The sequence below is a fragment of the Coregonus lavaretus genome (assembly GCF_964263955.1).
Source record: "Coregonus lavaretus genome assembly, chromosome: 22".
Classification (NCBI taxonomy): Eukaryota; Metazoa; Chordata; class Actinopteri; order Salmoniformes; family Salmonidae; genus Coregonus; species Coregonus lavaretus.
In genome coordinates, this window is record NC_140009.1 from 7,764,955 (window position 1) to 7,784,067 (window position 19,113).

At 46.0% G+C, this 19,113-nt stretch overlaps 1 protein-coding gene across 1 annotated transcript in view; it reads right to left on the reverse strand.

Annotated features, from left to right (window-relative positions):
- Positions 1 to 19,113, reverse strand: part of LOC311149744 (brefeldin A-inhibited guanine nucleotide-exchange protein 2-like) — a 39,420-nt gene that overhangs the window by 11,354 nt on the left and 8,953 nt on the right. The window contains exons 5-25 of the mRNA XM_084186956.1: positions 18,018 to 18,197; positions 17,405 to 17,669; positions 15,584 to 15,711; positions 15,265 to 15,398; positions 14,040 to 14,274; positions 13,621 to 13,720; positions 13,363 to 13,502; positions 12,997 to 13,105; positions 12,651 to 12,840; positions 12,393 to 12,504; positions 11,798 to 12,003; positions 11,516 to 11,600; positions 7,355 to 7,526; positions 4,938 to 5,089; positions 3,403 to 3,531; positions 2,898 to 3,056; positions 2,530 to 2,677; positions 2,262 to 2,358; positions 890 to 930; positions 623 to 792; positions 23 to 174 (exon numbers count right to left, since the gene is read on the reverse strand). Of these exons, the coding sequence (XP_084043082.1) occupies positions 23 to 174; positions 623 to 792; positions 890 to 930; positions 2,262 to 2,358; positions 2,530 to 2,677; positions 2,898 to 3,056; positions 3,403 to 3,531; positions 4,938 to 5,089; positions 7,355 to 7,526; positions 11,516 to 11,600; positions 11,798 to 12,003; positions 12,393 to 12,504; positions 12,651 to 12,840; positions 12,997 to 13,105; positions 13,363 to 13,502; positions 13,621 to 13,720; positions 14,040 to 14,274; positions 15,265 to 15,398; positions 15,584 to 15,711; positions 17,405 to 17,669; positions 18,018 to 18,197 (3,104 nt within the window). The remainder of the gene's footprint in view (positions 1 to 22; positions 175 to 622; positions 793 to 889; positions 931 to 2,261; positions 2,359 to 2,529; positions 2,678 to 2,897; positions 3,057 to 3,402; positions 3,532 to 4,937; positions 5,090 to 7,354; positions 7,527 to 11,515; positions 11,601 to 11,797; positions 12,004 to 12,392; positions 12,505 to 12,650; positions 12,841 to 12,996; positions 13,106 to 13,362; positions 13,503 to 13,620; positions 13,721 to 14,039; positions 14,275 to 15,264; positions 15,399 to 15,583; positions 15,712 to 17,404; positions 17,670 to 18,017; positions 18,198 to 19,113) is intronic.

The following is a 19,113-nucleotide window of genomic DNA, read 5'->3' on the forward strand; positions in this document are numbered from 1 at the left end:
CTTCCCCCTGGTCCATCTCTACCTGTTCTTCTTCACGATGTGTTCAAATGGCCGGAGGAAGTCCTTCTGGAAGCGGAAGTTAGCCAGCTCTCCTTTCTCCAGGAACTTCATTGACAGCTGCCTCAGAGAGTCCACCGCAAAGATGGCCACGTCCTCGTTGGGGTTGCAGCCCACCTGGCAGAGCAGCAAACACACAGGCATAGATCCACAGTTAATAGCTTGGCTACGTCTTTACATAACCAGGTTAGAGTAATAGATTAAAGGGATATTTCGGCATTTTGGCAATGAGGCCCTTTATCTACTTCCCCAGAGTCAGAGGAACTAGAGGATACCATTCATGTCTCTGTGTTCAGTACGAAGGAAGTTGGAGGTCGTTTTGCAAGCTAATGCTAGGTAGTATTAGCGCAATGACTGGAAGTCTATGGGTATCTGCTAGCATGCTTCCTCTAACTTCCTTCATACTGGACACACGAGACAATAATGTTATCCACAAGTATCCCTTTAATATTACTGATGGATTAACAATGCTCAATGGAGAATCTCCACTAAAAAGTGTTTCTTAGTCCAGAAATAGGCTTAATCTGGTTCTGGGAAATCTTCCTTACTGAAGGGAGGCGCTGACCTTGTTGAAGTGGTCTCCGATGACCTGCCAGATGCGTGACCACTGCAGCCGGATACGGTTCATGTTGTAGTAGGAGATCTCTACTATCTTCTGAAGACTGAACATCCTCGGCTGGTGAGCGGAGGCCAGCTCATCCATGGACACCGCACACAACCACCGCACAAAGTCCACTAGGAATAGGACACAGGACAATGTCAGTAAACGCACACACATTGCCAGACAGACACACACATACAGAGAAACAAACAGACGCACAAATCCACTTACCAACTGCATTTCCATCTAGCTTTGTGGAACCAGTGAAGATCCTGCAAACAAAGCAAAGGCAGGTCATGTACAAATTACAGATGTCTGACTGCAGACATGGGTGGATGTTGACCATGTGTTAGGGCTGGGCGATGTGGCCAAAATATAATATCATAATATTATTCACATTTTTATGGTATTTTACGATATTTATGGTTTTTGAATAATACAAGTTTTAAATATGCTTCATGAGTAGTGCGTGACCCCAGGGTGGCAACACATACATTTTAAGTGATTTTTAAAAAATGGGGCTTTCTCTCTTCTGATTGTTTTATACTGTTCAATTCAAACTTTAACCAAAAGTTGGAATATAGTGGGCCCTTTGAATACAGTGTTGTTTGACATGACAACGAATGAAAAAGCCAGGGAGGGGTTATTGTGACAGGGTAGGAACCAAAGCATTGGTCAGTGTTTCCCAGTGGACCCTAATTAATGTTACATTAAATGTTTTCTCTTACTGTAGCCTTGATGCTGCTAACTATTAGTGTAATTATAGAACACCTGTGGATTTATACGAAGAAGCAATGTGGAAATCAGCATCGTTGTCACCAATATCAGCAGCATTGACCATGCAGACTGTCACTGCGAGCGGTTGTGACTCGTTGTAGTGCAAAAAACTGCTCTCCTTGAGTGACGGTGGCGGGGCTTGGTGTGTGTGGAAAGACAGAGAGGGAGACGACTCAAGTAGCAAACGGAGTAAACTATAAAAAAACTGACATTATTACGTGCCGGAGTGGTGTAACACATTTAACAAGCCAAACATTGAAATACCGTTATACAAGGTAAAGTAAAAACCCAAACCGGTCCGTGCATCAATACCTGTATATAGTGAAATATAGTATACCGCCCAGCCCTACCACGCATCTCTCTCACCTGTCCACAGCCACCACTACTCTCAGAGAGCTGGTCCCTCACCTGTCCACAGCCACCACTACACTGAGAGCTGGTTTCTCACCTGTCCACAGCCACCACTACTCTCAGAGAGCTGGTTTCTCACCTGTCCACAGCCACCACTACTCTCAGAGAGCTGGTTTCTCACCTGTCCACAGCCACCACTACTCTCAGAGAGCTGGTTTCTCACCTGTCCACAGCCACCACTACTCTCAGAGAGCTGGTTTCTCACCTGTCCACAGCCACCACTACTCTCAGAGAGCTGGTCCCTCACCTGTCCACAGCCACCACTACTCTCAGAGAGCTGGTTTCTCACCTGTCCACAGCCACCACTACTCTCAGAGAGCTGGTTTCTCACCTGTCCACAGCCACCACTACTCTCAGAGAGCTGGTCCCTCACCTGTCCACAGCCACCACTACTCTCAGAGAGCTGGTTTCTCACCTGTCCACAGCCACCACTACACTCTGAGAGCTGGTTTCTCCCACTGACTCCTGGATATGAGCCATCTGCCTCCGGTCTGGACCTCCCACCAGGGTCCCTACAAAAGGAAACATTTAACACACTGGTTACTTGCCAAACAGCACCCTATCCCATAAATAGTGCACTACTTTTGATCAGGGCCATGGTCAAAAGTAGTGCACTATATAGGGAATAGGGTGCTCATTTACACAGTCAATGTCCTTGATGTTCAGAGCCCTGTGAGACCTACCCAGTCCCAGGGGCATGAACTCCTCTCCCCCGGTGGGGAAGCCCTTGATGCCAGCCTGGCTATCCCGGACCACTCCAGAGATGTAGCGCGGCTTCACCCCCGTGCCAATCAGCTGGGCCAACTCCAGCTGGCTAATACACCGCAGGATCTGCACAGAGAAACACGGGCCAGGGTGAGCCTCAATGCTCTGTTCAAAATGTCTCTACCGAGTGCTACGCTCTCTTTCTGCACTCTTTCTTTCTTACCTTTGTTTGCAAAAGAGACACAGATATAATATGGGTTGGATTCCTGACTAACAGAAGAGATGAGAGGCAGGGTTAGGAATGGAAAGGCCAGGTGGGCTATCTTGGGGAAGTCCTCTGACCTACCTCATGCCAAGAGTTGCCCAGGTAGTTTCCGTCTGTGTGGGCCACAGTGATGAGGGTCTTGATGGTGTCGATGTTCTTCTGCTTCATCTCGGTGATGCTGGAGCTGGCTGTGAGCAGGGTGAACCGAGCCAAGGCTTGGACATACGCATCCCTCTCCAACTGCACAGAGCCACAGACAGACAGAAAGGTAATTCAAAGAGAACATGTTAAAAGATGACAGACAGACACAAAACGGGCTTTTCCAGGGCTTTCAAGTTCATGTTAAGTCTAGAACTATATTTGATGGGGGTATAAAAAATAATCCTGTTCCGTGGAAAGTTTATAAGGCTGTGTTTACACAGGCAGCCCAAGTACTGGCAAAAGAGCTGATCTGATTGGTAAACAAACTACTAGTGGAAAAAGATCAGAATTGGGCTGCCTGTGTAAACACAGCCTAAGGTTGGTACATTAGATTATTTAGTGAAGGAGCTGTGGTCTAGCTGTGTAGCCAAGGGAGCCAACTAACCTGCATACTGAAGACGCATGCAATCCTGACAGCACAGCGGATCCCCTCCAGACACAGAGAGGCCACCTCCTGGTCATCACAGTCCTGCAGGCCCACACTGAACGCTGCCAGGAGAGGGGTCCACGCCAGCTGAAACACGCAGGCAGAGCAGAGCAGAGCAGAGCAGAGCAGAGCAGAGCACACTTGAATCCTTTTACTCCGTAATACACACACAGGGTGAAGTCATCTTCTGGCACAGATTCACAAGCGTTATCCATCACAGCCACTGCAGATGGTGACAGTCTGGGCTTCTGCATCTACATTTTTTCATCTACTGGAAACGGTGCCTGAGGAAGGCAAGTAGGATCATCAAGGACTCCACACACCCCAGCCACGAGCTGTTCCCTCGCTTACCGTCAGGCAGGCAGACAGTATCGTAGCATGAGGTCTGATACCAACAGGCTCAGAGACAGTTTCTATCTACAAGCCATCAGACCGCTGAACACTTGAACTGGACTGACCACCTGCTCTGATTCTCCGCACCTTAGCACACATACATTCACTCATGCACACACCCACACTGAGTGTACAAAACATTAAAAACACCTTCCTAATATTGAGTTGCACCCCCCCCCCCACCTCCCTCAGAACAGCTTCAATTTGTCAGGGCATGGACTCTACAAGGTGTCAAAAGCATTCCACAGGGATGCTGGCCAATGTTGACCCCAATGCTTCCCACAGTTGTGTCAAGTTGGCTGGATATCCTTTGGGTGGTGGACCATTCTTGATACACACGGGAAACTGCTGAGCGTGAAAAACCAAGCAGGGTTGCAGTTCTTCTCACACTCAAACTGGTGCGCCTGGCACCTACTACAATACCCTGTTCAAAGGCACTTAAATATTTTGTCTTGCCCATTCACCCTCAATGGCACACATACACAATCCATGTCTCAATAGTCTCAAGGCTTAGAAATTATTCTTTAACCTGTCTGCTCCCCTTCATCTACACAGATTGAAGTGGATTTAACAAGTGACATCAATAAGGGATCATAGCTTTCACTTGGATTCACCTGCAGTCTATGTCATGGAAAGAGCTGTTCATAATGTTTTGTACACTCAGTACATTCATGTACACACACACACACACACCACAACTGCTGTTACCAGACTCTTATTATACTGCTCAATGTATACACTTGTCCCCCATTCCCCAAAACGTGTAAATATTGGGACTATAAATTGTGCCTTCCTGTACTATGCTTATGCTACAATGGGTATTCTGTTCTACTGAGCCATTTACTTTATGTTCATATTCTTATCTTTGTATTATTTCTTATTGTTGTTGCATTGTCCAGAAGGAAGCTGTAAGTAAGCATTTCATTGGACTCTGTATACCATGTGTATCCTGTACATACGACTAATAAAACGTTCAACTCTTTGGGGTTTTAGGCTGGGTATCTGTAAAGCACTTTGTGATAACTGCCGATGTAAAAAAAAGAAAAAAGGCTTTATAAAATACATTTGATTTGGGGCTGGCCGGCTCTGCTCTACGGTACCTTGAACATGGGCCGGACGTGCTCCAGGTGGGTGGCGCTGAAGAAGGGGGCCTGGGCGTGGCTCACAGCCTCCATCAGGGCATTGGCTGTCTTCGCCATCTGTTCCATCTCAACGTTATACAGTAGACGGCGCTGCTTCTCATTGGCTATGCCTGCAAAGAGAGACCGCCCACATGATCACATGACTAATCTCTTGTGGACAGACTACATAAACATCTGACAAAATTGTGTAAAATATTAGTTCTGGGTTAACAGAGATTATCACATGACCAACACCTACGTTTCCTAGGCAACCTGTAGGGATACAATTCCCCCTGGGCAGGTTGGTGTAGGGGTTCAGCTGATACAGGGTGGCAGGTAGCTTAGTGCTTAAGAGCGTTGTGCCAGTAACCGAAAGGTCGCTGGTTCTAATCCCCGAGCCGACTAGGTGAAAAATCTGTCGATGTGCCCTTGAGCAAGGCACTTAACCCTAATTGCTCCTGTAAGTCGCTCTGGATAAAAGCGTCTGCTAAATTACAAAAAAAAAAAATATATATATATATATACAGGTAAAAGTCAGTAAATTAGAATATTTTGAAAAACTTGATTTATTTCAGTAATTGCATTCAAAAGGTGTAACTTGTACATTATATTTATTCATTGCACACAGACTGATGCATTCAAATGTTTATTTCATTTAATTTTGATGATTTGAAGTGGCAACAAATGAAAATCCAAAATTCCGTGTGTCACAAAATTAGAATATTACTTAAGGCTAATACAAAAAAGGGATTTTTTAGAAATGTTGGCCAACTGAAAAGTATGAAAATGAAAAATATGAGCATGTACAATACTCAATACTTGGTTGGAGCTCCTTTTGCCTCAATTACTGCATTAATGCGGCGTGGCATGGAGTCGATGAGTTTCTGGCACTGCTCAGGTGTTATGAGAGCCCAGGTTGCTCTGATAGTGGCCTTCAACTCTTCTGCGTTGTTGGGTCTGGCATTCTGCATCTTCCTTTTCACAATACCCCACAGATTTTCTATGGGGCTAAGGTCAGGGGAGTTGGCTGGCCAATTTAGAACAGAAATACCATGGTCCGTAAACCAGGCACGGGTAGATTTTGCGCTGTGTGCAGGCGCCAAGTCCTGTTGGAACCTGAAATCTCCATCTCCATAGAGCAGGTCAGCAGCAGGAAGCATGAAGTGCTCTAAAACTTGCTGGTAGACGGCTGCGTTGACCCTTGATCTCAGGAAACAGAGTGGACCGACACCAGCAGATGACATGGCACCCCAAACCATCACTGATGGTGGAAACTTTACACTAGACTTCAGGCAACGTGGATCCTGTGCCTCTCCTGTCTTCCTCCAGACTCTGGGACCTCGATTTCCAAAGGAAATGCAAAATTTGCTTTCGTCAGAAAACATGACTTTAGACCACTCAGCAGCAGTCCAGCTCTTTTTTTCCTTAGCCCAGGTGAGACGCTTTTCGCGCTGTTTCTTGGTCAACAGTGGCTTGACACGAGGTATGCGGCAGTTGAAACCCATGTCTTTCAAGCGTCTCTTGGTGGTGGATCTTGAAGCCCTGACTCCAGCAGCTGTCCACTCCTTGTGAATCTCTCCCACATTTTTGAATGGGTTTTTTTTCACAATCTTGACTAGGGCGCGGTGATCCCTATCGCTTGTACACTTTTTCTGACCACAGTTTTTCCTTCCCTTTGCCTCTCTATTAATGTGTTTGGACACAGAGCTCTGAGAACAGCCAGCCTCTTCTGCAATAACCTTTTGTGTCTTTCCCTCCTTGTGCAATGTGTCGATGGTCGCCTTTTGGACAGCTGTCAAATCTGAAGTCTTCCCCATGTTTGTGTAGGCTTCAGAACTGGACTGAGAGACCATTTAAAGCCCTTTGCAGGTGTTTTGAGTTAATCAGCTGATTATTTTGTGGCACCAGGTGTCTTCAAAATGTAACCCTTACACAATATTCTAATTTTGTGACACACGGAATTTTGGATTTTCATTTGTTGCCACTTCAAATCATCAAAATTAAATGAAATAAACATTTGAATGCATCAGTCTGTGTGCAATGAATAAATATAATGTACAAGTTACACCTTTTGAATGCAATTACTGAAATAAATCAAGTTTTTCAAAATATTCTAATTTACTGACTTTTACCTGTATGTATATATATATATATATATATTCAAGATTAGATAGTTTGTCACAGAGCCATGTATTTAGAGAGTTGGGACATTGAGGTTTTTGCATTTAAAATGACACCGCAACATTATACGCCAACCGTGTTAGCTCCACATTAACATTACATAGGGAATATTTAAACAATAACTGAATGTCTAGAATCCGAAATATATTCTAAAATGTTGGCCCAACTATCTAAATACATGTCTCTGCTTCGTCACCCCGGTCCTCTCTGCTTACTGTGCTTGATAGTCTTGGGTGTGATGGTGTGCTCCTTGCTGTCCTTCATGGCGATCTTCTTGCCAGCGATCTCATCGTATATGGAGGACAGGTACTCCTCGGGCAGGTCCTTACTGTCGTTGATGCCACGGTTCATTTTGATGTACTGCTCCTTCGTCATTTTGTTCTTCACCTGTAACATAACGTAACGGTGGGTGGGGAACAACAGTTCATTAAAATAACTGGTGTATGGATGAATGTCTGTCTGGTAGAGTAGTGGTTGGTTCCCAAAGGAAGGTTGTGAGTTCAATGCATGAAAACTTTTTGGTCCTTTGTAGCTCAGTTGGTAGAGCATGTAAGACCTGGGTAGTGGGTTCGATTCCCGGGACCACCCATACATAAAATGTATGCATGACTAAATAGCTTTGGATAAAAGCGTCTTACACACACACACATACAAATATACAGTGAGGGAAAAAAAGTATTTGATCCCCTGCTGATTTTATACGTTTGCCCACTGACAAAGACATGATCAGTCTATAATTTTAATGGTAGGTTTATTTGAACAGTGAGAGACAGAGTAACAACAAAAAAATCCAGAAAAACGCATGTCAAAAATGTTATAAATTGATTAGCATTTCAATGAGGGAAATAAGTATTTGACCCCTCTGCAAAACATGACTTAGTACTTGGTGGCAAAACCCTTTTGGCAATCACAGAGGTCAGACGTTTCTTGTAGTTGGCCACCAGGTTTGCACACATCTCAGGAGGGATTTTGTCCCACTCCTCTTTGCAGATTTTCTCCAAGTCATTAAGGTTTCGAGGCTGACGTTTGGCAACTCGAACCTTCAGCTCCCTCCACAGATTTTCTACTGGCTAGGCCACTCCAGGACCTTAATGTGCCCATAAAATACCCATCCACGACCCATTTTCAATGCCCTGGCTGAGGGAAGGAGGTTCTCACCCAAGATTTGATGGTACATGGCCCCGTCCATCATCCCTTTGATGCGGTGAAGTTGTCCTGTCCCCTTAGCAGAAAAACACCCCCAAAGCATAATGTTTCCACCTCCATGTTTGACGGTGGGGATGGTGTTCTTGGGGTCATAGGCAGCATTCCTCCTCCTCCAAACACGGCGAGTTGAGTTGATGCCAAAGAGCTCGATTTTGGTCTCATCTGACCACAACACTTTCACCCAGTTCTCCTCTGAATCATTCAGATGTTCACTGGGAAACTTCAGACGGGCCTGTATATGTGCTTTCTTGAGCATGGGGATCTTGCGGGCGCTGCAGGATTTCAGTCCTTCACGGCGTAGTGTGTTACCAATTGTTTTCTTGGTGACTATGGTCCCAGCTGCCTTGAGATAATTGACAAGATCCTCCCGTGTAGTTTTGGGCTGATTTGCAAATAATCGCACCAACTGTTGTCACCTTCTCACCAAGCTGCTTGGCGATGGTCTTGTAGCCCATTCCAGCCTTGTGTAGGTTTACAATCTTGTCCCTGACATCCTTGGAGAGCTCTTTGGTCTTGGCCATGGTGGAGAGTTTGGAATCTGATTGATTGATTGCTTCTGTGGACAGGTGTCTTTTATACAGGTAACAAGCTGAGATTAGGAGCACTGCCTTTAAGTGTGCTCCTAATCGCAGCTCGTTACCTGTATAAAAGACACCTGGGAGCCAGAAATCTTTCTGATGATAGACTGATAATTTCTTTGTCAGTGGGCAAACTTACAAAATCAGCAGGGGATCAAATACTTTTTCCCCCTCACTGTGTATGTATGTATGTATGTATGTATGTATGTATATACATACATATACACACACACATATTTAACCCTAACCCCCTAACTGATAATTTCTATATATATATGCACTACTGTTAAAAAGTTTGAGGTCACTTAGAAATGTCCTTGTTTTCAATGAAAACATACATGAAATGAGTTTGAATAGGAAATATAGCAAAATGAATAGGAAATGTAGTCATTGACAAGGTTAGAAATAATGATTTTTAATTGAAATAATAATTGTGTCCTTCAAACTTTGCTTTCGTCAAATAATTCTCAATTTGCAGCAATTACAGCCTTGCAGACCTTTGGCATTCTAGTTGTCAATTTGTTGACGTAATCTGAAGAGATTTCACCCCATGCTTCCTGAAGCATCTCCCACAAGTTGGATTGATGGGCACTTCTTACGTACCATACGGTCAAGCTGCTCCCACAACAGCTCAATAGGGTTGAGATCCAGTGACTGTGCTGGCCACTCCATTATAGACAGAATACCAGCTGACTGCTTCTTCCCTAAATAGTTATTGCATAGTTTGGAGCTGTGCTTTGGGTCATTGTCCTGTTGTTGGAGGAAATTGGCTCAAGAAAATTAGAGATTATGGGTTACAACTGCCGTGTCTTTGTGAGACGCATAGTAGGTGAACGGATGATCTCCGCATGTGTGGGTCCCACCGTGAAGCATGGCGGAGATGGTTTGATGGTGTGGGGGCGCTTTGCTGGTGACACTGTCAGTGATTTATTTAGAATTCAAGGCACACTTAACCAGCGTGGCTACCACAGCATTCTGCAGCGATACGCCATCCCATCTGGTATGCGCTTAGTGGGACTATCATTTGTTTTTCAACAGGACAATGACCCAACACACCTCCAGGCTGTGTAAGGGCTATTTGACCAAGAAGGAGAGTGATGGAGTGCTGCATCAGATGACCTGGCCTCCCCAATCACCCGACCTCAACCTAATTGAGATGGTTTGGGATGAGTGAAGGAAAAGCAGCCAACAAGTGCACAGCATATGTGGGAACTCCTTCAAGACTGTTGGAAAAGCATTCCAGGTGAAGCTGGTTGAGAGAATGCCAACAGTGTGCAAAGCTGTCATCAAGGCAAAGGGTGGCTAATTTGAAGAATCTCAAATATAAAATATACTTTGATTTGTTTGACACATTTTTGCTTACTACATGATTCCATATGTGTTATTTCACAGTTTCGATGTCTTCACTATTATTCTACAATGTAGAAAAATAAAGAAAAACCCTTGAATGAGTAGGTGTGTCCAAACTTTTGACTGGTACTGTATGTATGTATGTACAATTGAAGTCGGAAGTTTACATACACCTTAGCCAAATACATTTAAATTCAGTTTTTCACAATTCCTGACATTTAATCCTAGTAAAAATTCCTTATCTTAGGTCAGTTAGGATCACCACTTTATTTTAAGAAAAGCAGCCCCCTTTTTCCTCCAAACATAACAATAGTCATTATGGCCAAACAGTTCTATTTTTGTTTCATCAGACCAGAGGACATTTATCCAAAAAGTATGATCTTTGTCCCCATGTGCAGTTGCAAACCGTAGTCTGGCTTTTTTATGGCGGTTTTGGAGCAGTGGCTTCTTCCTTGCTGAGCGGCCTTTCAGGTTATGTCGATATAGGACTCGTTTTACTGTGGATATAGATACATTTGTACCCGTTTCCTCCAGCATCTTCACAATGTCCTTTGCTGTTGTTCTGGGATTGATTTGCACTTTTCGCACCAAAGTACGTTCATATATAGGAGACAGAATGAGTCTCCTTCCTGAGCGGTATGATGGCTGCGTGGTCCCATGGGGTTTATACTTGCGTACTATTGTTTGTACAGATAAACGTGGTACCTTCAGGCGTTTGGAAATTGCTCCCAAGGATGAAGCAGACAATTTTCTGAGGTTTTGGCTGATTACTTTTGATTTTCCCATGATGTCAAGCAAAGACGCAGTGAGTTTGAAGGTAGGCCTTGAAATACATCCACAGGTACACCTCCAATTGACTCAAATGATGTCAATTATCCTATCAGAAGCTTCTAAAGCCATGACATCATTTTCTGCAATTTTCCAAGCTGTTTCAAGGTACAGTCAACTTAGTGTACGTAAACGTGTGACCCACTGGAATTGTGATACAGTGAATTATAAGTGACATAATCTGTCTGTAAACAATTGTTGGAAAAATTACTTGTGTCATGCACAAAGTAGATGTCCTAACCAACTTGCCAAAACTATAGTTTGTTAACAAGAAATGTGTGGAGTGGTTGAAAAACGAGTTAATGACTCCAACCTAAGTGTATGTAAATTTCCGACTTCAACTGTATGTATGTATGTATGTATGTATATATATATATTTTTTAAATGGACTGACTGATTGGATGGTGTTCTGACCTGTGGACTGTGCAGGTCTGTGGTGAGCATGATGATGGAGTAGGCCAAGACGTAGGCCGTGTCTGCACTGGCAAACTCTGTCTGTCTGTAGGGGCAAGATCAGCTGGATTCAAGAGTACATCAATCTAACACAGAGATTAAAGAATGAATATTCAAAGAGGCTACATCCACACAGTATATATAATTGAGGATGTTCTTCATGACATGTTTCCAGAGAGTGTATAAAATCTCAATGCCTCCCCCTTCAGGTAGCATACAGCCACTGACAGCCATATTCCTTACCCCTGGTTACACTCCAGATATCTGGCAGCAAACTTCTCCATGAGCCTGTCAATCTTCTGGGCCTCTCCTGGGAGCCGGAAGCCCTCCAGGAAAGCCCTCAGAGCAGAAACAAAGTCCCGGCCACAGAAGTCCAGCAGGTCCACATAGCTGTACATCACCTCCTTGTTGAAACGCATGTTTTCTCCCAAGTACTCCCCTACCTGGGTCTATAGAGGGGAGAGAGGAAGATGAAGAGCTGAGTCAGACAGGAAACTCTTACACACCTTTTTATTTAACCTTTATATAACCACAGAAATTAGTTATAAACAATGCCATTTGAGAAAAATAACCTGCACACTGCTCTTGATAGTATCGCTGCTCTTTAATAAGCTTTACGCATCGGCATCAAGGCCTTCGTAAGATGGCATTTACAATAACGACCTGGCATTTACAATAACGACCTGGCATTTACAATGACAACCTTTTCTTGTACAAACTCAAGGCAGAGTACATCACAATAACTTCCTGTTGTTACATACTCTCTAGAGAGGCTACTGATTATTTGCCCAGTGATACAAGGTGGATGAAGGCTATGAGGTTGTGGGGAGTTGCTCACCGTATCCAGGCGCTCCTCTTGATGCAGGAACTGGGCGATTTCCTCTGCTGTGGTTCCCAGCATGCCTTGGTCTTGTAAGTACTGGATACCTCGCTTGGGCTTTTTGTTGAACCTTGAGAGATAGCGACACAAATAATCTATGGCTACTACTGATACATCATTAGATAGGCCACGAGACATCTCCCAGACTGATACATCATTAGATAGGCCACGAGACATCTCCCAGACTGACTGATACAGAGAAAGAGTGGGACTCACAGCTCAATGCCATGTTCGATGACGTCCTTCTGTTGTTTGATGACCTCATACTGTTCTGGGTGGTCAGGCTGGGAGGACTGGACACTAGACGACATGGTGGAGTCCAGAGAACTGACGCTGTCTCTACGAGACGCCAGCTGGTCAGGAAGATTTAGCTCCGCACCCTCACCATCCGACGGCCGCTCCTGGCCTGGGTCACACACATATACAGCAGGGTCAAGACACACACACACACACCGCTACAGACAGACAGACCGCTACAGACACACCGCTACAGACAGACACACACCGCTACAGACACAAACACAGCTACAGACACAAACACAGCTACAGACATTACACTCACCGAGGTTGGTCTGCAGGTTGGGGTTGACATACATTTCTCTGCTCCACTCCACCATGCATTTCAGAATGGACACCAGACACTCCAGGCCCTTCTTACGCAGACTCAACTCCTGGAAAATAGCTCTCCTGTTAACGGTCAGTCACATCATTTACGGAGCTCAAAAACACTTTAGAACACACAGAATCAGACAAATAGACAACCATGATTTTGTATATAATGTATAACTGTCTCTAGATGTTGTAGATCACTAGAGGCACCATACCACCAAGTCCATTTCTGACTGTGTCAATGTACTTGGCGAATAAAGGTGATTCTAATTCTGACCATATTTGGTATGTAACTACTGACAGGTCAGTGTAAGGTCACCTGTAGAGGGGTCATCCCCATCTCCTGGCCACTCCTCCCCATGGCAATCTTAGACAGGTCATTCACCAGACGCTCAAAGATGTTTGCAGCGTTCAGGTCACAGTCGTAGTTCACATAGATATCCACCACACACTGAGCATCTGGTGTGAAGGGTTTGAAGAGGGGAGGGAAGAATACAATGAGACCGGTCAAAATGAGGGTTAAGGTGGTGTATTGTACACAAACAGCAACGTCTCCATCAGGTCTGTGTGTTTTTACCTGCACATATCCGTGTCAGTGTCTGAATGACCATCCACTTGTGTTCAAAGGAGCTGGATGACGTTTCCAGGATGGTCAGGAAAATCTCCCTGAAGAACACCTGAGAGAGGTAGAGAGAGTGAGGGGAGGAGGGTAGAGAGAGAGCGCGAGGGGAGGAGCGTAGAGAGAGAGCGCGAGGGGAGGAGCGTAGAGAGAGAGCGCGAGGGGAGGATCGTAGAGAGAGAGCGCGAGGGGAGGAGCGTAGAGAGAGAGCGCGAGGGGAGGATCGTAGAGAGAGGAGGGTAGGGAGTGTGAGGGGAGGAAAGATGGTACGTAGCCGCATCATTTATTTTCATTCCCTGTTGCCTATTCTGAATTGAGTGACAGGATTCAAACTAAAATCACAGATTAAATGGATATGTAACTCCTGCATCCCACACCTCGATCTGCATCTTGAGGTGGACTTTGAAGTGGGAGAGCAGGGTGAGGAAGATGGCGAGGGAGAGCTCGAACACCTCGGGCACAGAGGAGACACCGTTCTTAGAGAGGGCCACACACAGGTACTGCTTGATGGCATTGACAAACATCTCGTGGGTGCGGAAGACAGGCCCCGCCCCCTGGAGCGCAGACAGCAGCAGCTGCAGGGACACCACCTTGGAGCGCAGCTCATGGGACCTGAGGGGAGGGGGAGAGAGAGGGAGGGGGGAGGAGAGGGAGGGAGGGGGAGAGAGGGAGGGGAGGGGGAGGAGAGAGAGGGAGGGAGGGTGGAGGAGAGAGAGGGGGAGGGGAGGGGGAGAGAGAGGGAGGGGGGGGAGAGAGGGGGGAGGAGAGAGAGAGGGAGGGGGGAGGAGAGAGAGGGAGGGGAGGGGGAGAGAGAGGGAGGGGGAGGGGGAGAGAGAGAGGGGGGAGGGGGAGAGAGAGGGAGGGGGGAGGAGAGGAGAGGGAGGGGAGGGGGAGAGAGAGGGAGGGGGAGGGGGAGAGAGGGAGGGGGAGGGGGAGAGAGAGGGGGGAGGGGGAGAGAGAGGGAGGGGGGAGGAGAGGAGGGGGAGAGAGAGGGAGGGGGGAGGGGGAGAGAGAGGGAGGGGGGAGGAGAGGATGAAAGATAGGGAGGGAAGGTCAAAAGCAGCGGAGAGGAAGAGGGGAAAGAAGAAGTTGGAGAAAGGAGAGATTAAGACAAAGAGCCAAAGTAGATGGTGAGGGGTGTAAATATTGAACAGTGTAGTATAGGAATGTATTGTACAGTCTAGAGCCTTGGTACAATAAAGGTATTTAGGGTTAAATTAGAGCGAGTCCCTCTCTTATGTTTGGATGCAGTGATCAGGTTCAGCATTCATCTATTCAGACTCCCAGCCTCAGGGTTTTACATTACAGTAACTGAAGAAGCCCAGTCCAGAATTTAAAACCTCCAGAAAACCTACAGATCTTTAAAACACTCTAGCTATATCGAGCAAATGGCAGCTAGTTATATAGTGTTGTATTGGGGCCTGGAGGTCCTCTGTAGCATAGCTAGTAGCGCATGCCAGGTTAGTTGGTCGCTTTGGATAGAAGAGAAAGCCAGGAGAACATTTGGACTTGGTTTTGGTGATGAGACCAAAGGGACAAGAGAAGCTGTGTGTGTGAACAGAGGGGAAGCAAGGGCTGAAGGACTAGTGGATCATGTCTCACTTTGGGTCAGGGGGTCCGTCCGCAAGCGGCTTCATGGAGAGCTTGCAGAGGGAGCGGAACACCAGGAAAGAATCTTTCTGCAGGATGTGGGAGAAACGAGCCGTGTTCTGGCCACCCTGAATGGACTCTGCATCCTGAAAGAGACAAAGACAAAAAAATAACTAACAGAACAGCTTTAACTGCACCATGCAATTGTCAATATATAACTAAAATGAGCATAACTATTTATAATTCATAGGGGCAAATATCATCAGGAATCACTGTTCCCATAGAACCTTTGATGTGACCCATCCTCATTCCAGGATAAGAGATCACTCACCAAGACGTCTGTAGAGGACACAGAACCACGGTCACCCATAATGCCGTTCATCTGGTTCCTGTCTGTCCTGGGTGTAGGGGGCATCGCCTCAGGGTGCTCTGGGGGTATGGGTGGGGGACGATCCCCTTCTGTGTGGAGGGGTGGAACAGACCAGTCAGATGCAATCAAATGTATTATATAAAGTCCTTTTTACATCAGCAGTTTTCACAAAGTGGCCTGGAAAAACTAGAAGGCAGGAACCTTGATACAGGTGTGTAAATGATAGCCCAGCCACTCCGATCACAACCAATTACTGACCAATTACAAAACCTCCCGAGTGGTGCAGTGGTCTAAGGCACTGCATCGCAGTGCTAGCTGTGCCACTAGAGATCCTGGTTCAAATCCAGGCTCTGTCGTAGCCGGCCGCGACCGGGAGACCCATGGGGCGGCGCACAATTGGCCCAGCGTCGTCCAGGGTAGGGGAGGGAATGGCCGGCAGGGATGTAGCTCAGTTGGTAGAGCATGGCGTTTGCAACGCCAGGGTTGTGGGTTCGATTCCCACGGGGGCCAGTATGATTATTTTTTTTTTTTTATAATGTATGCACTCACTAACTAAGTCGTTCTGGATAAGAGCGTCTGCTAAATGATGTAAATGTAAATGTACAGTTTGGGGCTGTGGTTCTGGTTCAGGTTCTGCGGCCACTTCCTCCACAATATCTGTCGTTGGTTGCTCTGTTGCTTTGAATCAACTTCTGATTTCTCTCCCTGTCCTGCTCTCCCCTACTTCTGATTTCTCCCCTGTCCTTCTCCCCTACTTCTGATTTCTCCCCTGTCCTTCTCCCCTACTTCTGATTTCTCCCCTGTCCTTCTCCCCTACTTCTGATTTCTCCCCTGTCCTTCTCCCCTACTTCTGATTTCTCCCCTGTCCTTCTCCCCTACTTCTGATTTCTCCCCTGTCCTTCTCCCCTACTTCTGATTTCTCCCCTGTCCTTCTCCCCTACTTCTGATTTCTCCCCTGTCCTTCTCCCCTACTTCTGATTTCTCCCCTGTCCTTCTCCCCTACTTCTGATTTCTCCCCTGTCCTACTCCCGATGTCCTGCTCTCCCGTACTTCTGATTTCACCCCCTGTCCTTCTCCCGTACTTCTGATTTCTCCCCCTCTCCCACTTCATCCCCTTCCTCTGACTGTGTTAATGGAAGTGGATCATTAAAAACTATTGATGAGGAAAAAGAGTAAGTGTCAAATTAATGAGGATGACGTCGGCTTCAGAAATGTCATACAATGAAAGCACATGATCTTTGGCAGAGCTCTCCAACCCTGTTCCTGGAGAGCTACCCTCCTTTAGGTTTTCACTCCAACCCTGTTCCTGGAGAGCTACCCTCCTGTAGGTTCACTCCAACCCTGTTCCTGGAGAGCTACCCTCCTGTAGGTTCACACCAGGGCTCTCCAACCCTGTTCCTGGAGAGCTACACTCCTGTAGGTTCACGCCAGGGCTCTCCAACCCTGTTCCTGGAGAGCTACCCTCCTGTAGGTTCACGCCAGGGCTCTCCAACCCTGTTCCTGGAGAGCTACACTCCTATAGGTTTTCAGTCCAACCCCAGTTGTAACTAACCTGATTCAGCTTATCAACCAGCTAATTATTAGAATCAGGTGTGCTAGATTAAGGTTGGAGTGAAAACTTACAGGACGGTAGCTCTCCAGGAACAGGGTTGGAGAGCCCTGGTGTGAACCTACAGGAGGGTAGCTCTCCAGGAACAGGGTTGGAGTGAAAACCTACAGGAGGGTAGCTCTCCAGAAACAGCACTGATCTATGCTAAGTATGAATACGACCAAGGACAATACCTGGAGGTGGTGTCTGCTCTCTGTTCTCCTCTGTAGTAGCCACACCCTCCTCAGTCTTGCACTCCTCTGGTTGGCCATTGATGGAGGGTGTGTCTGGGGCCGGGGGCGTGGCATTAAGGTCCGGTGTGCTGGCTGCAGAAGAGGGGGTCCAGTTGAGGTCTGGGGTGCAGTCTGACGTGGGGGAACCACCAGACATCTGCCCAGGGGAAGGGGAGGGGTTCTGCTGGGGCAGACATAGTCTATCCTTCTCCAGAGCCTCCATAGCCTGTATAGATGCAGGGAGATGAACAGACCGGCCATGATCAACACAACTAGTCAGACTACCAAACTAACAGCATGTCAATCCCAGCCGAACCAGTCAGCTAATAGGACTAGGAGACACAGGCTGTTACACACCTACTCAGGATAGAGACACAAATACACTTATGGAGAAATGACTGAGATACAAGGAGGGTATACATTTCCAATCTAGTTTCAATCCAGATACTCAAGCAGCTTGCTCTAAGATGATACAGACCAGCATTTATGATTGCGTCAAGTGCTTGTTGTAGACGACTGTGTAGATATGAGACTGAACTGAGCGGGTCTGGACAGGTGACAGTAGTACACTAACCGCCTGTGTCTCCATGCGGGTGAAGATGACATTGAGCATCTGTGTGAGCGTGGCCTTGGCGGTGGTCTGGTTGATGAGGTTACGGCTGGCCAGGTAGATGTTGTAACAGGTACGCACTGTCAGCAGAACAGTTCCCTCATGGATCTCAATGTGAGGGGAGGTCACTGCCGTCAGCAGAGCCTGCAGGAGAACAGACAGAGGGGTCAGGACTAGGGTTGCACAATTCTGGGAACTTCCAATAAATTGCCTGCTTTTCCCAGAATCCTCCAACCAGGATTTCTGGAATCAGAAGGGAATAAGCAGTTTAATCCAGATTCCTCCAACCAGGACTTCTGGGAAAACCAGGGAATTTATTGAAAGTTCCCGGAATTTTGACAGACAGGGGACAGAGAATAAATACCGCCTTTAACTACCTTTGTGAATTATAGATTAATTATCTTGATATATATGTCTTTCAAATATGGGTAGGAATGTTGGTCAGTCCAATAAAACCTGTTATCAACCATGATAATACTGACGGGTAGCTTGTATGAACAAGCCAGACTTTGGACCCTCAACTCTGGAGCACCAATATGGGAAGCTGAAATGAGCTCTGGTTACGCATCACGCCTGACTGAACAGTCATCAGAGACGGATGTGCCACCGGATATATCTGTAGTATAACTATTGGGAATGGGGTGTGGAAAAGAATCTGCAGCAATTTGTCCTGAGAGGCAACTAGGGGATAATATATATATATATATATATATATATATATATATATATATATATATATATATATATATATATATATATATATATATATATATATATATATATATATATATATATAGTACCAGTCAAAGGTTTGGACACACCTACTCATTCAAGGGTTTTTCTTTCTTTTTACTATTTTCTACATGGTAGAATAATAGTGAAGACATCAAAACTATGAAATAACACATATGGAATCATGTAGTAACCAAAAAAAAGTGTTAATCAAATCAAAATATATTTTATATTTGAGATTCTTCAAAAGTAGCCACCCTTTGCCTTGATGACAGCTTTGCACACTCTTGGCATTCTCTCAACCAGCTTCACCTGGAATGCTTTTCCA